Source organism: Ostrinia nubilalis, chromosome 30 (assembly GCF_963855985.1).
Source record: "Ostrinia nubilalis chromosome 30, ilOstNubi1.1, whole genome shotgun sequence".
Classification (NCBI taxonomy): Eukaryota; Metazoa; Arthropoda; class Insecta; order Lepidoptera; family Crambidae; genus Ostrinia; species Ostrinia nubilalis.
Genome location: NC_087117.1, coordinates 637,035 through 653,742, shown reverse-complemented (window position 1 = coordinate 653,742; position 16,708 = coordinate 637,035). Strand labels below are relative to the sequence as shown.

At 44.1% G+C, this 16,708-nt stretch overlaps 2 protein-coding genes across 2 annotated transcripts in view; one reads left to right on the top strand and one right to left on the bottom strand.

Annotated features, from left to right (window-relative positions):
* Positions 1-16,708, bottom strand: part of LOC135086029 (pyridoxal phosphate phosphatase PHOSPHO2-like) — a 200,965-nt gene that overhangs the window by 84,011 nt on the left and 100,246 nt on the right. The window lies entirely within an intron of this gene.
* LOC135085882 (protein slit) overlaps positions 1-16,708 on the top strand; it is a 153,200-nt gene that overhangs the window by 118,350 nt on the left and 18,142 nt on the right. The window contains exons 15-30 of the mRNA XM_063980668.1: positions 1,530-1,620; positions 2,067-2,092; positions 2,566-2,716; positions 3,232-3,323; positions 3,919-4,045; positions 4,518-4,589; positions 5,073-5,233; positions 7,322-7,451; positions 9,278-9,455; positions 10,156-10,265; positions 10,868-11,037; positions 11,792-12,005; positions 12,777-12,916; positions 13,405-13,574; positions 14,187-14,351; positions 14,865-14,934. Coding sequence (XP_063836738.1) covers positions 1,530-1,620; positions 2,067-2,092; positions 2,566-2,716; positions 3,232-3,323; positions 3,919-4,045; positions 4,518-4,589; positions 5,073-5,233; positions 7,322-7,451; positions 9,278-9,455; positions 10,156-10,265; positions 10,868-11,037; positions 11,792-12,005; positions 12,777-12,916; positions 13,405-13,574; positions 14,187-14,351; positions 14,865-14,934 — 2,067 coding nt within the window. The remainder of the gene's footprint in view (positions 1-1,529; positions 1,621-2,066; positions 2,093-2,565; positions 2,717-3,231; positions 3,324-3,918; positions 4,046-4,517; positions 4,590-5,072; positions 5,234-7,321; positions 7,452-9,277; positions 9,456-10,155; positions 10,266-10,867; positions 11,038-11,791; positions 12,006-12,776; positions 12,917-13,404; positions 13,575-14,186; positions 14,352-14,864; positions 14,935-16,708) is intronic.

Below are 16,708 nucleotides of genomic sequence, written 5' to 3'. Positions count from 1 at the left end.
ATATCCACCCACAAGGTGGATCGCAGATTTCAGAAAGGTAGTTAGTAGGAAGTACGTGAAAACCGCGCGAAGCTATATTGATAAAAAAATCACGTTTGAAAAATTTACCCTACTTACATCTTCAGCGATACGCGCGCGCGCCTCTTGGCAAATGTATTCGATTGACAATAGACAGGGTCAACAAAATAGCCACTTTTATACTAACTGTAGGGAGAGATATTTCGTTCAGAGGCTTGCCTACCGCGTTTCCAAGTTATTTGCCTGGTTCATTCAATACCTCTGGTCCACTGTCAACCACCCGACCTTACAACACTTCAGTGTCCCGGATGTGTCATGTATGACATTTACAAGAAGGCGCTACTATCATTATAAGATGACCCACGCTGAACTGTCCCACCAAACTCAATGACAGGGGGGCGCTACCATCGTTCAACTTTATGGTTTCCAACATGCTAAAAATCGGAACCAGCGATCCGGTATTAACGGTGGCGCCCCACTGTCAATGTCATGGATAGGACAGTTCAGAAGTTTCTCATGTAATTATGACATTTACAGGAGGGCGCTACTATCAATGCTGGGTCGTTAGTTCTGATTTTAGCCACTTGACGTTTCAGCATCGTTGGGCTATGTCTTATATGTATGTGGATACCTTTTTTCATTTTTTGAGTGATTCCAATCACACGGATACAGCTGTTTTGGATACGGATTCAGCTGTTTTGACCAATCCGTATCGCAGAATCGAAGAAATCGAAGAAGCGCGTCTGTATTGGAGACGTTAAAAATTAGCGTAATCGGGGCCCAGGTGCGCAGTTAATTCGACCGGATTGTACCATTTTGTCGTTTCCTGAGTGTTGTCAATAGTAATAAATGTTTCTGTCTCTTTCTCTCTGCCAGCGGGCGAGGAGGCCGCCAACGCGTGCGGCGTGTCGGGCGCGTGCCCGTCAGCGTCACGTGCGCGCGGCGCTTAGCTAATATTCGATTGACAATTGACAGTGTCCAGTCCACAAAACAGCCACAAGCCCCACAGTTGCATACAAGAGGCTCTGAAGCACCATAGGGTCCCTCAATACTTACAAAAGATTATCCGGGCCTACCTAGCAGATAGAATATCTATCTGATAGATAGATCTTTCCGACGGCTGACGGGTGGGGCCGAAGGCCAGTAGAGTGCGGTGTTCGACAGGGGTCGGTCCTAGGGCCGCTCCTATGGAATATCGGTTATGACTGGACCTAGCTTCTGGCCTCGGGGGCAAGTCAAATTTCCACTTCCAGGGGGGGGGCATGACCTTGGGGTTATTTGTTCCAATTCTTGCTACTTGACGTTTCAGTATTGTTGGGCTATATGTCTTCTGTGTTTAAGGGTACCTTTTCGTCGTTTTACGAGTGATGTCCACTTAGGGGTTACATTCAATCCCGCGGGATAATATGCAGGATTCCTCGATTCCGCGCGGGATCCCTCATCTTTGTATGATGTCCCACGGGATAGCAAGCCCTATGTCCACTACAATAACATCTCTTTCTTTCTACCAGCGGGCGAGGAGGCCGCCAACGCATGCGGCGTGTCGGGCGCGTGCCCGGCGGCGTGCGCGTGCGAGTACGGCGCGCGCTCCGTCAGCGTCACGTGCGCGCGCGTCACTTAGCTAATATATTCGATTGACAATTGACAGGGTCCACAAAACAGCCACTTGTATACTAGCTGTAGGGAGCGATATTTCTAACAGAGGCTTGCTTACTGTGATGTGCACCAATTGGCAACGTCGCGTTTCCAAGTTATTTGCCTGGGTCATTCAGTACCTCTGGTCCACTGTCGACCACCCGACCCTACAACACTTCAGTGTCCCAGACATGTATGACATTTACAAGAAGGCGCTAATATCATTATAAGATGACCCACGCTAAACTGTCCCACCAAACTCAATGACAGGGGGGCGCTACCATCGTTCAACTTTATGGTTTCCAACATGGTAAAAATCGGAACCAGCGATCCGGTATTAACGGTGGCGCCCCACTGTCAATGTCATGGATAGGACAGTTCAGAAGTTTCTCATGTAATTATGATATTTACAGGAGGGCGCTACTATCAATGCTGGGTCGTTAGTTCTGATTTTAGCCACTTGACGTTTCAGCATCGTTGGGCCATGTTTTTTATGTATGTGGATACCTTTTTTGTTTTTTGTGTGATTCCAATCACATCGAGCCAACTACGCACCTCGCTATAATGCGACTCTCCCTCGCACTCACCCGCAGACCACTCGACTTCGCCCCGTCCGTTTCAGAGCGTCGAAGTAACGTCACGGCCGCCAGGACCCCGATTACGCTAATTTTTGACGTCTCCAATACTGACGCACTTTTGATTCTGCGATACGGATTCAGCTGTTTTGACCAATCCGTATCGCAGAATCGAAGAAATCGAAGAAATCGAAGAAGCGCGTCTGTATTGGAGACGTTAAAAATTAGCGTAATCGGGGCCCAGGTGCGCAGTTAGTTCGTCAGGATTGTACCTTTATTGTCCTTTTCTGAGTATTGTTCATTGTAATAAACGTTTCTTTCTCTTTCTCTCTGCCAGCGGGCGAGGAAGCCGCCAACGCGTGTGGCGTGTCAGGCGCGTGCCCGGCAGCGTGCGCGTGCGAGTACGGCGCGCGCTCCGTCAGCGTCACGTGCGCGCGCGCGTCGCTTAGCGAAGTGCCTAAGGACCTGCCGCTTAACACTGATGCCCTGTAAGTACTTGCTTCTTAAGTCACTGGTTTAATTTCCAAGCCATTGCAATGGCAATTTGAACCAATGTTGGTTCAAATTCTGAATAACTGGTTCAAATTCCAATTTATTTGTTCCAATTTAAAATTTAATAAAATTTATTTATGTAATCACTGGTTCAAGTTTTAAGTTCTTGTTGAAATACTAAGTTACTGGTTCAAATGCTGAGTTACTGGTTCAAATGCTGAGTTACTTGTTCAAATTCTGAGTTACTTGTTCAAATTCTGAGTTACTTGTTCAAATTCTGAGTTGCTTGTTCAAATACTGGACACTAGTTTAAATTATGAGTCACTATTGTGACACTTATGAAAGTCAATGTTAATAAAAAAGGTAAGAGGCATTTCTAATCTTTTGACAACATAATGTAGGCTTCCAAAGTTACTTGATGCTTACAAGTTGGTTAAATAGAACTTCTGATGCATTTCTTTTTACACGACAAACGCTATACTATGTGTACCTACATGTAAACTTGTTACAGACTGATGTCCGACAACGCTTTAGGGCAGATCAAGTCGGACGGCCTGTTCGGCAGGCTGCCGGACCTCACTAAACTGGACTTCAGGAATAACGGTAAGGACTTTAACATACCCTACGCAAAACTAACTCTCGTTTAGCCAAGGCGCAGTCCACCGATTTTTAGTCTGACAGTTAATTAGTATGGGCATGTATGAAAGTGCGCACATTAATCTGATTTGTTATCAGCCGATTCTTCATACAAATCAGAATCGGGCCCAACTATCGGCCAACTAAAAGTTGGGGGTCTGCGCCTAGGCTATACGATGACTAGACTTCAGATTTTCAATATTTATGTCTTCATCTATTCACGACTCTTTAAATTATAATTAGGTACCTACTAAACAACTTCTAAAAAACTTTGTTTTTGGTGGATATTTATTTGAGTTTAACAGTTGTAGTAACTACATTAGTATATTGAAAATATTTTCTGTTCAACTACCCTCTTAAAGGCCGTTTTCCCCCAAAGCGGAGACGAGACGTATTTTAGGCTACACAGGAGTTGCAGCGGTGGGAACGAGAGGTGGGAATAGTCCCCTTAGGTCTCCGTGGGAACAAGCCCTAGTACACACATCGTCTCTTTTTTCTTCAACTACCCTCCTGATCCACCATTCTTTGAGCACGCACCTACTGACGCTATTTCACTATACAGGCATAACAGTAATCGAAGACAACGCGTTCGACGGCGCTGCCAACATACAGGAACTGCTGCTTGATGGCAACCTGCTGCAGACTGTCACTGACAAGATGTTCTTCGGGCTGCACAGCTTGACAGTGCTGTGAGTATTATGTAGTCGTGCTATGGAAAGGGCTATGCTCGGTGTTTCTTCAGGAGATCGAATCAGAAATGAAGAGATGCGTAAACGAACTAAGTAAAGTCGCTGACATATCCCGAAGGATTAGCAACCTGAAGTGGCAATGGGCAGAGCACATAGTACGCAGACCTGACGGCCGATGGGGCAGCAAGGTTCTGGAGTGGAGGCCGCGTACCGGAAAACGCAGCGTGGGACGTCCACCCACAAGGTGGACCGACGACACCATAAAGGTAGCAGGAAGGCGCTGGATGCAGGCCGCTACCAACCGGGCAACATGGAAATCATTGGAGGAGGCCTATGTTCAGCAGTGGACGTCTTATGGCTGAAATGATGATGATGATGTTTGCAATGATTACATACTTGTGTGTTCACATCTTTAGAATAATTTGATGCTGATTATTATAACCTTATAGAATTTAATTATTTATAATTTCAGATCATTGGGAGAAAACAAAATCAAATGCATCACACCGGGGGCGTTCGATCATCTGACCATGCTGTCTACTCTGTAAGTTGATGATCAATCTAGAATGAATAATTGTATACCTACCTAGATTCATTTTTTAATAGAAGGGAATCAAACCTATATTTATTAACCCTTCGCTTGCCGCTGACCAACGGTCAGCTACTTAGACATTGGGTAAACCAGTGTACGGTACAGTAAAAGTGTACGGCCAGTGTTGCTTCATAAATGCTGGGTAGTGGTAGCTAGTATTATGGGTCGTACGGCCAAGCCAAAGAAATTCAACTCCCCCTTAGTTGAGGTAATTTTTGAATATCATTATAATAGAATCAATCATTACAAAAAGTTATAATTTATAACCTTTCAACTTAGAATAGGTAAGTGCGCCACTTTTGCATTGTGTTTAGCTCAGCCCTAACTGACTCGATGATGATAATATTTTTACATGGCAACATAACTAACAAGTTTTTCTATTGTGTTTCTAGTTTTTTGTATGTTTATATAAAGTTTTATTTCTTTCTTTTTTAGGAACCTAGAGCACAACCCATTGGAGTGTACTTGTCACATCTCCTGGTTGTCGACCTGGCTGCGGTCACGTCGCCTGGCTCCGACAGCCACATGCGGAGCGCCGTCAACGCTACGGGACGCTAATTTACATCACTTGGAACTGAGCGACTTTAAGTGCTCGCGTGAGTATAACTTAGTTAAACGGAATGGAGCTGGTAAACATGGTAAAGGAGCAAAGTATGTTAGCGGAGCGGAGATGTGGAGTGGGTTCGCGGAGCGAAGCGGAGAAAAAGACTAGCGGAGTGAAGCGGAGAAGTAGGCTAGCGGAGCGAAACGGAGAAGTAGGCTAGCGGAGCGAAGCGGAGAAATAGACTAGCGGAGCGAAGCTGAGAAATAGACTAGCGGAGCGAAGCTGAGAAGTAGGCTAGCGGAGCGAAGCGGGGAAATAGACTAGCGGAGCGAAGCGGAGAAATAGACTAGCGGAGCGAAGCGGAGAAATAGTGTGGGATAGCGGAGCGAAGCGGATAATTAGGCTAGCGGAGCGAAGCGGAGAAGTAGTGCGGGTTAGCGGAGCGAAACTGATAAGCAGATAAGGTGAGCGGAGCGTAGCGGAGAAGCAGAGTGTATTAGCGGAGCGTTAGTGGAGCAGGCTAGTCGAGCCCCTCTTTTAGACACTGTAGGGCAGCATCCACTGGGAGTCGAACCAAGGTCCTTAGACAGCCTAGAGCACACCCACTGGAGTGTACTTGTCATATATCTTGGCTCAACGACTTTAAGTGCTCGCGTGAGTATAAGCTAGCGGAGCGGAGATGAGGAATAGATTAGCGGAGCGAAGCGGAGGCATATGTTAGCGGAGCAGAGGATGAGAGTGCATTGGAAGTGAGTTTACGGAGCGAAGCGGAGAAGCAGATTAAATTGACGCAGGTAAGCGGAGAAGCAAATTTGGTTAGCGGAGCGTAATGGATAAGTAGATTGGGCAAGAAAATTTGGTTAAAGGAGCGAAGCGGAGAAGTAGTGTGGGTTAGCGGAGAGTAGCGGAGAAGCAGAGAAGGTTAGCGGAGAAGCAGTGGGTTAACGGAGCGGCAACGAAGAGTGAGTTTGCGGAATGAAGCGGACAAGCAAATTGCGTTAACGGAGCGAAGCGGAGAAACCCCTTTTTAGACACTGGGGGTCCAGCTCCTATCCCATTAGTACTGGGTTAGCAGAGCGAAGCGGAGAAGCAGTGTGTATTAGCGGAGCAGTGTGGAATGCGCGTGCCACATCTCCTGGCTATCAACTTGCGGCTCGCCATCAACGCTACGGGATGCTAATTTACATCACTTAGAACTGAGCGACTTTAAATGCTTGCGTAAGTACAACTTACAGGGTCATAAGTTGAGACTTTTAGTTTAAGATCACCACCTATGTACTTATGAAACGATAAATTATTATGAGATGGGGTAAGCTTGGAAGGTACATCCCTGTAAGCGTCTTAAAAAGGTCAGCAGCAGGCAGTTGACAGACTATTTGACACTACCAATCAATTAACGTACTTTTTAAAATTGTCAAAACGAGAGACCATAGTTTTTGTATGGTACAAGCAAGTGACGTCACTATTTTGTCAACTCAAAACTACCTTTTCAAATACAATGCAACCAAAACTCCTAATTTATTTACATGAAAATTAATTAAGTTTTTAAGAACAGAATGTGTCATTTTTAAATAGTTTTGATTTCGAATTATAGGGGAATGGTGTCAAATAGTCTGTTCCAGTCCCTAGCAGTTCGCATTGATTACATATTATGTCTATTATATGTATATAGTATATAGTACTAGCTTTCCGCCCGCGGCTTCGCCCGCGTGGAATTTTGTCTGTCACAGAAAAACTTTATCGCGCGCGTCCCTGTTTCAAAAACCGGGATAAAAACTATCCTATGTTCTTTCCCGGGACTCAAACTATCTCTATGCCAAATTTCATCAAAATCGGTTGCGAGGTTTAAGCGGGAAAGCGTAACAGACAGACAGACAGACAGAGTTACTTTCGCATTTATAATATTAGTTGGGACTAGTTGGGATGTCTATTATATTAATATGTATTCTTATGTTATTTATTTTATCTAATCCTATGTAAGTATATTAACTAAACGTCATATTTATTGCACCGCCTTAGTATCTCAACTCGACCTGTGGTTGACTGGCAGAGAATACCACCTGGCATTAAGTCCGCCACTGTACAGTTTTTTGTGCAAAAGTATAAATAAATAAATAACTAAATATTACTTTGTTCGCAGCGGAAGACAAGGGCTGCCTCGCACCGGACTATTGTCCTTCAGCTTGCGTCTGCACCGGCACCGTCGTCCGCTGCTCGCGCGCTCAGCTAACAGCCCTGCCAGCTAATATACCGAGACAGACCACCGAGCTGTGAGTAACCACTGAGCTAATAGTAGCTACTAAAATGTAAGGGAACCATTGAGCTTTCGATAACGATTGAGCTGTGATTGCTGAGCTGTGAGTAACCACTGAGCTATGCAACCACTGACGTGTAACTACTAAGCTATGAGCTGCAATCGAACTGTGATCGCTGGGCTGTGAGTAACCACTGAGATGTAGTTAGTAACCACTGAACTACAAATACACGTAAAAATGCATCACGAAACCTGAAACTATGCATTCTGTACGTTCCTTTGAAGAAATAATTATAACACAAAACCAAAAGAGGTAACAGACTAGCCAAAATTTTAATACAGTGTTTTTTACCAGGTATCGCGTTTGAAGACCTTTTTTATTTATCTATCTTTAAAAGAAAATCCAATCTTTAAGTCAAAGTCAAAGTCAAAGTCAAAATTTCTTTATTTGTTTAGACTAATAAATAGTTCTTACAAATCGTCATAAAATATGCTCTTAAGGAGCCTCTACATGTCTCATAATCTTTTTACCCTACCAGCGCTTCGAGACCAACATTTGGCAAGTGCTGAGAAGAAGCGCCGCAACAAACTCAGTCACCACTGTCTGCCGGTTAATATAAATAAATAGAAATAGCAGTAGTAGGTACATTCGATTCAGGAGCAGTTCACTGAATTTACCATGCATTCTTGCATGGTGTTTCATAAGAATGGGTAGGTATACAAGATTGCGTGGTATATTATTATCTAGACTTACATATTAAGGTACTAGTAGAAATGACTCGCATACATAAATTTGAATAACTTGGATTGACCAGTCCCCGAAAGCAGCGCCTGTTCACAGACATGACGAGTGAACCAGCCATCGCTTCACTGTATAATATGGTCGATATTAGAGGGAATGTAACGACCCGCCTCACTACGCCACCACCCCAGAGACATTTTAGTGAGAATGACAATGCCAAGTTATCTCTTTAAAAAACTAATAATAAAGCTAAGTAACAGTCTAGATTGAGAAGCATGACACTATAACATTTGAGAAATTATTATTAGTTTATACAATATTACTTTTCATTTTAATTCTTTTTAGTGCGAGCATGAGAGGACCATAATCCTACTCCCAGGATGACTTATCATTAAGAAAATCTCGAGTTGTATAATAGGCTTTTTTAAGCATGTGATCTTTAACTATACCTTTAAATTTATTATACGGTAGCTCTTTATATTTATCAGGGACTTTGTTATAAAAATGGATACCTTGTCCCATAAAAGTGGCAAACACTTTATTAAGTCTAAAAGCGGGTATAGCCAATTTATTTTTATTTCTAGTGTTAATTTGGTGAATATCACTTTTCTTTTTGAATTCGTTAATATTTTGTTGAATAAATAGAATACAGTTTAAGATGTATTGTGAAGCGGCCGTGAGAATGCCAATTTCTTTAAACAATTCTCTAAGGGACGCTCTTGCTTTCATTTTATACAAGTATCTTATCGCACGTTTTTGCAAAATAAATATTGTTTCAAAATCTGCAGCTTTGCCCCATAGCATGATTCCATATGACATTAGGCTATGAAAGTAGCTAAAGTAGACTAAGCGAGCTGTGTAGCTGTAGCTAAAGTAGACTAAGTTAATCGAATCCTACCAGACCAAAGGAGAACGGGACTATTCCCACCTCTTGTTCCCACCGCTGCAACTCCTGTGTAGCCAGAATCTACAGCTTGACCGCCATAAAAACCCAACCAATTAAGATCAAGTTTGTCCCGGGGACAGTTAAACTTTCACTGGACCAAAGGAGAAGCAGAACAGCCCTATCTAAAGCATTTATTATCCTCTTCTTTTTCCAGGTACCTAGAATCCAACAAAATAACAACAATCACCTCGGACCAGATCCGTCACCTGTCGCAGCTCACGCGCCTTGATCTATCAAACAACCAGATCAGTGTGCTCGCAAACGACACCTTTGAAGGGTTGACTAAACTGGCTACCCTGATTGTGAGCTATAACCAGCTGAGATGCGTACAGGTCAGTTACTGTAGTGCTGTAAGTATATACCTGCATCTCACAGACCTGTATTCTACAGGCTTGTTATTTATAGTATTACTCTACTTACCTATATCATAGAACTATTCCACAGACTTGTCTTTCGGAGATCAGTACCCCAAGCACTAATCAATATGTTACGGCAATTGTTTTTTTGTATGAAAAACAGAACAGCGCCGCTACAACAAGAGCTCGGTGTACTGTAGGTACTCTATTTACGTAGTAGGTACCTACAGATCAGTACCTTGCATCCGATACACTTGTTCATTACAGACAGTACCTGCATTTTACGGACCTGTATGTTACAGACCAGTTGCCTAATTAACGTATTTTGACAGTCAAGATCTCGCTGACGTTCAGAAGTCTCCTCATTGAAAAACAGTTCTAAATCCGTATTCACAAGGGTCATTTTGATAGAACGATTACTCGATAGGGTCGCAACTCAGTGTTTTGTTGTCGTTGAAGTTTTGTTACGTGAATAAAGCTACTGTAGCCTGTATCACCTGTATGTGAATACGGATTTAGAACTGTTTTTCAATGGGACGACTTCTGAACGTCAGCGAGATCTTGACTGTCAAAATACGTGAATTAGGCCACTGTACTCCGCAGACTTCCCTCAACAGACCTGTTGAGTGTCAACCTGTTCTTTAGAGACCTGAACTGTCAACATTATCTTTGACAGCGCGACGCCCTGCGAGGCTTGACGCAGCTCCGCGTGCTATCTCTTCATGGAAACAATATCTCCACGCTAGCCGACGGAGTGTTCAGGGACTTGGAATCCATTTCGCACGTGTGAGTATTTATTATTACATTGTTTTAATTTTTGGTGCTCGTCGTTTGTTTCAGCCCAATCATGTCCACACTGCTGGACAAAGGCCTCCCCCGAGGATTTCCTTAACGACCGGTCTTGCTCTGTCCGTCCGCATCCAGGTACTTCCCAGCCTTCACCAGATCGTCAGTCCACCTAGGTGGGGGTCCTATTATTGGGGTGCTATTAATATTTGTTTTGAGATTCTTTCTTATCACTAGTCGACGTTAACTCTTCGGAAATATCCCGCTTTTTTGCAGCACGTAAGTCCAGTTTACAGGATCCAGTTATGCAGGATCCCACAAAACTGGATGCCATTAAAAGGCCCTTATTGTTCTGTTTTGAAGCAGCGATAAGTTTTAAGAAGACGTTTCAAACCACTTTTGGCGTTAGGAAATAGCCGATAGTGGGGATTGTCCACTGATCGGCCACATGCTCAGCAGGACGAAGTCTGTTTTAGAAATAAGATACTAACATAGCCTAAGTTTTTTACTAACATTATGGATCCCTGTTATCTGAAATAAATACTTTTATTTTTATTTTTTTTATTTATTTTTATGACTTTTCATGTTTTTTTTCTCCCCAGAGCGCTGGGTTCGAACCCTCTCTACTGTGATTGCGGCGCTCGCTGGCTATCAGAATGGGTAAAGACTGCGGGCGAATACGTCGAACCAGGCATCGCGCGATGCGCTGGTCCACCGCCTATGCGAGATAAGCTGGTGCTTAGTACGCAGACCTCGGCATTCGTATGCAAGGGTAAGTCATCATCATCATCAAAGTCAAAGTCAAAGTCAAAATTTTATTTATTTGTTTAGACTAATAAATAGTTCTTACAAATCGTCATTTTGCTCTTAAGGAGCCTCTACATGTCTCATAATCTTTTTACCCTACCAGCGCTTCGAGACCAACACTTGGCAAGTGCTGAGAAGAAGCGCCGCAACAAACTCAGTCACCACTGTCTGCCGGTTAATATAAATAAATAGAAATAGCAGTAGTAGGTACATTCGATTCAGGAGCAGTTAACTGAATTTCACGTTCTGAAGTTCACATCAGCACAACCCTGGGTGTATACAGCTCAGCGGTCAGAGCAGTTGTCCGTTAAGTAGCTCAGCGGTCAGAGCAGTTGTCCGCTAAGTAGGTAGCTCATTGGTTAGAGCATTTGTCCGCTCAGTAGCTCAATGATAAGAGCATTTCAAAGTGAAGGGCCGTGAATTTAATTTAAAATCTGGGGGCACGGTACTACCTACAACTACACTATAAGTAGTCAAAATATGTTGCTTGGCCGTTTCGTTAATTACTACAAGAACTATTGTATAGCAAAAAAGCAAAAACCAGTGAATTTTCACCTTACGCCTAGGTGGCGACAGTGAAATGGTCATGTCAAATATTTTTTTACTAAGGTGTAGAGTTAGAAACTTAGCTCTACATGCGATCAAATAACTTTTTCACAGTTGTTGGTGGGATTAAATATAGAAAATTTACCTATTTATAATTTTTATTTTCTCCCCAGGCAAACCACCGTCCGAAGTGGTCTCCAAATGCGACCGCTGCCACAACAACCCGTGCCGCAACGGCGGCGCTTGCTCCGCCACCAGCAGCGGCGGCTTCGAGTGTGCTTGTGCTCGGGGCTTCCACGGCGACGCCTGCCAGCACGAGATAGATGCGTGCTACGGGGCCCCGTGCGCTCATGGACAATGCCAGTTGTTGGAGGAAGGAAGATTTCAGTAAGTAGCTGACGTGTGCTCCTCTTTAGAGCGAGACGGACCTGACGTGTGCTCTCTAGAGCGAGACGGAGCTGACGTGTGCTCTCTAGAGCGAGACAGAACTGACGTGTGCTCCCCTAGAGCGAGACGAAAGGCTTTTACGGTGAAGCCTGCTCCGTCACCTGCAGCGGCGGCTTCGAGTGTGCTTGTGCTCGGGGCTTCCACGGCGACGCCTGCCAGCACGAGATTGATGCGTGCTACGGGGCACCGTGCGCTCATGGGCAGTGCCAGTTGTTAGAGGAGGGACGGTTTCAGTAAGTAGCCAATTGTCAAAGCTGACGTGTGCTCTCTAAAGCGAGGCGGAGCTGCTGTGCGCTCTCTAGAGCGTGACGGAGCTGACGTGTGCTCTCCTAGAGCGAGACAGAGCTAACGTAAGCTCTCTAGAGCGAGATGGAACTGTAGTGTGCTCTCTAGAACGAGTCGAAAGGCTTCCCCCCGTGCGCTCACGGTCAGTGTCAGCTATTAGAAGAAGGAAGATTTCAGTAATTAAGTAGCTGACGTGTGCTCTTCTTTAGAGCGAGACGGAAGATTCCAGTGAGTAGCTGACTCTCGGAGTTGTCTGCTCTCTAGGACGACGCGAAGCTGACGTGTGCTCTTTAGAGTAATTAGGCCCCGTGTGCTCAAAAACACAGCACTGACACTCTCAGCTGATGTTGAAGAAGAACTTCAGTCGCTTTAGTGTCCGACATCAATGTTCCAATATTTCTAATGACGTCTCCCTTTCTTACCCAGTTGCTCCTGCCAGCCAGGCTACACAGGAGTGCGGTGCGAAGCGAACATCGACGACTGCGCGGCGCATCGCTGCCAGAACAACGCGACTTGTGTGGACAGACTGGAGGGATACTCGTGTAAATGCGCGCCGGGGTATATGGGTGAGTGATCATCATCATAATCGTCATCTGTAGGTCATCATCCCTTTTTTAAAATCCACAATGAGGAAGCTCAGCTCTTGACCTGCATCTCAATCTCACCTGATGCAAAGTGGTGATCAGACCGAATGTGGAAGGTTTCATCCGGAATCCTCAACCACAGAGGAACAGGCTAGAAATTAGAAAAAAAACCCAAGCTAAAAAGGCTCTATGGGTACGCAGAACTGACGGTCGATGGGGCAGCAAGGTTCTGGAGTGGAGGCCGCGTACCGGAAAACGCAGCGTGGGACGTCCACCCACAAGGTGGACCGACGACATCATAAAGCAGGAAGGCGCTGGACGCAGGCCGCTACCAACCGGGTAACATGGAAAGCATTGGGGGAGGCCTATGTTCAGCAGTGGGCGTCCTATGGCTGAGATGATGATGATGAAAAAGGCTCTATTTAGGAACTTTAAAGGCATAAATATTAATTCTAGTCTTCATTCCCCAGGCGAATTCTGCGAGAAGAAGATACCCTTCTGCACAGCAGAGTTCAACCCGTGCGCCAACGGAGCGGTGTGCAGCGACCACACCAGCCACTACACCTGCGCGTGTCCCAAGGGCTACTCGGGACAGAACTGCACGGTCAATGCCGACGACTGCATCAACCACATGTGCCAGGTAAGAAGTGTAACTTAGTTGGCCGTTTAGTAAAGTGGAGCTGTCATCGCCTCTCGCGCGCTGTCAATTACGAGGCGAGGCGTTTACGTTCCGGTGCGGATAATTGAGTGTTTCATTAAGGAGTTCATACAAAGAATATTGACCGCCTCGAGTTGATATGGTTACGATCCCTTTCCGGGTTGATAAATGTGCGTCGTCCTTTAATTGTAAACATCACACCAGCCACTACACTTGTTCGTGCCCCAAGGGCTACTCGGGGCAGAACTGCATTGTCAATGCCGACGACTGCATCAACCACATGTGCCAGGTAAGCGTGAGAGCTGACGTGTGCTCTTTAGAACAATGCGGAACTGACGTGTGCTCTTTATATATTAATAGCCAGCCTTCCTCGATAAAATTAAATGGGTTATCTAACAGTAAAATAATTTTTTAAATCGTACCGATAATTCCTGAGATTAGCGCGTTCAAGTAAACAAACAAACTCTTCAGCTTTATAATATTAGTATAGATTGGCTGGTTGACAGCGGCATACATCTAGCGCCTTCCTGCTACCATTAAGAGGTCGTCTGTCCACCTTGATGTTGCTGATTATGTATTTTTCTGTTCGTTTAGAACGGCGCAACCTGCGTAGACGGCCTCGACGAGTACAAGTGCGCGTGCGCCGCGGGCTACGCCGGGAGGTACTGCGAGGCTGCGCCCCACGCCGCGCTTGGGACTTCGCCCTGTGCCCACCACGACTGTTTACATGGCGTGTGCTACCTGCCTCGACCACAGCAGGTAATGGACCCCTGGACCCTTGGACCCTTGTATCCCTGGACCCTTGGACCCCTGGACCCTTGAACCCCCGGCCGGTACTACGAGGCTGCGCCCCACGCCGCGCTTGGGACTTCGCCCTGCGCCCATCACGACTGTTTACATGGCGTGTGCTACCTGCCCCGGCCACAGCAGGTAATGGACCCCTGGACCCCCAGATACTGGACTCTCAGACCTACGCAGGACTCGGGACTTCGCCCTGCGCGCACCACGACTGTCGACACGGCGTGTGCTACCTGCCCCGGCCTCAACAGGTATTGGACCCCCACACTATGGACCCCTGGTCCCGGGCCCCCCCAAGATCGTGGCCCTCAGGTCCCCTTGGCCACCAGACTCATGGACCCCTGGACCCCTGGACCTCGGCGAAGTTATTTTAATGTTTTAGAAATTGAATTAGATCTGTGCGACATGAAACTGTGCATATCTCCAAGCAGTCTTACTTAAAAATGTTTAAAATAATCTTTCTTTTCTATTTAGGATGACATGCTAATGGACCGGCCTTCACTAGCTGGCGACTACTTGTGCAAGTGCGCGCCAGGTTACTCAGGTAAATTGATAAGTAAATAACACAGTAACTTTATAACCTGAAGAATAACAGTGTAGTTAATTGAGGACAATTGAAGCTAACAAAAGGTTCCAAAGCTGCTAAAAATCGTTTATAACAGCAAATTGAAAACTAAGGTAAACGGCTACTAGTTCGTGATAGTACGTAAGTTCGTAAGTTTTTTTTTTAGCTCAAATAACAAGCAAATGGAATATTATTTATAAAAATTCTTCATTACTACGAAAACTCTATTATTTAAGCTATCTAAAAAACCAAGTACCAACATTGTGGCGCCAAAAATGAGAGCAATACGAAGCTTCAAACTCTCAGAGAGCCAAAAACAGCCGTGCGGCTTGCAAAGGTTGCTCTCACCGTAAGGTTAGCGCTCCAACTTCTTAAGCTTATAAAAAGGCGAAGGAACGTCCATTTAAATAAAACTTGTAATAGTGGTTTCATGTGTTCCTTGACAATTGATTTGGCTTAGAAAAAAGTTATATGAAAACGTAGAATTCCTTTAAAATTGCGATTAATTGACTCACGAAATAGCGTACATATTATTTTTCGGGTGTCCCCTATTTCGTGACACTACCGATTCAAGGATATTATGGATAACATTTTGATGCTTGGTTTTTAAATAATTATTTATGATAGTTAAAATGTAAGTTATGAAACAAATAATGCATTTATTTAAGTTTCTCATGACCTAAATTCGGTATATGTTTCGTTCACTAGAATTTATATGACACGAGTTTGAAGTTCACATATATGACCAATTTTAAGATAAATTAGCATAAGTAGAACCAGCATAATTTTGGTTTTATTTCGATTTGTTTTATTTATCTTTGTTTATTTGTATTGTATATGGGATAGATAATAGTTAATTGACACATTTTGACAATAATCCATGAATTTTACTTGGGGAATTTGGAATAATCAGTATCACGAAACAAGGAACCGTATTATTGTTACTTTTTTCCAAGTTCGTGATATATAAATGTATGGTGTTAGGTACTTTTATGACACACACCATCAAAGAAATCGACATATTTTTTAGTTTTTAATACTTACCTACCTAAGAAATTAATTAATTACTTACTTTTTATTATGAGTCATTGGCGTATCTGGGATTATTTTCAGGGGGGAGGGGGGGGGCTACCCTCACTTGAAACAGGTGGGATTAAGGGGGGGGGGGGGGTTACAAATCAAAATTTTATGGGTACGAAGAGGGGGGGGGGGGGTTACAAATCAAAATTTTATGGGTACGAAGGGGGGGGGGGGGTTACAAATCAAAATTTTATGGGTACGAAGGGGGGGGGGGTAAGTCCCCGCCACATTTCTAATGGTTAATATTAATATTTTCACATATCGCTAGAAATAACAAATCTAAATTTTATGGGTACGAGGGGGGGGGGGGGGTTTAAGTTCCCCCCCCCCCGCTCCTACATTTCTAATGGTTATATAAATATTTTCACATATTGTTAGAATGAACAAATCAAAATATTGTACTAGACTCACATTATTTCTTATGAATATTTCAGGTAAGTAATATCGTCAATTTCACATAATTATTTTATTCTAAATTTTTATTATCATTTTTAAATTTATTAAACCTTTAATCACTATTAAAATATCCTAACTGTATGCATAAAACCTTATCCCGAAATAGGGGACATGAGTTCACGAACTTAGAAACAGAGCAAAATTTTGTCACGAAACAGGATCCAAACAAGAGGTCCGCAGAACAATTAATATAAAAAAAAGTTCAAACTATATAACT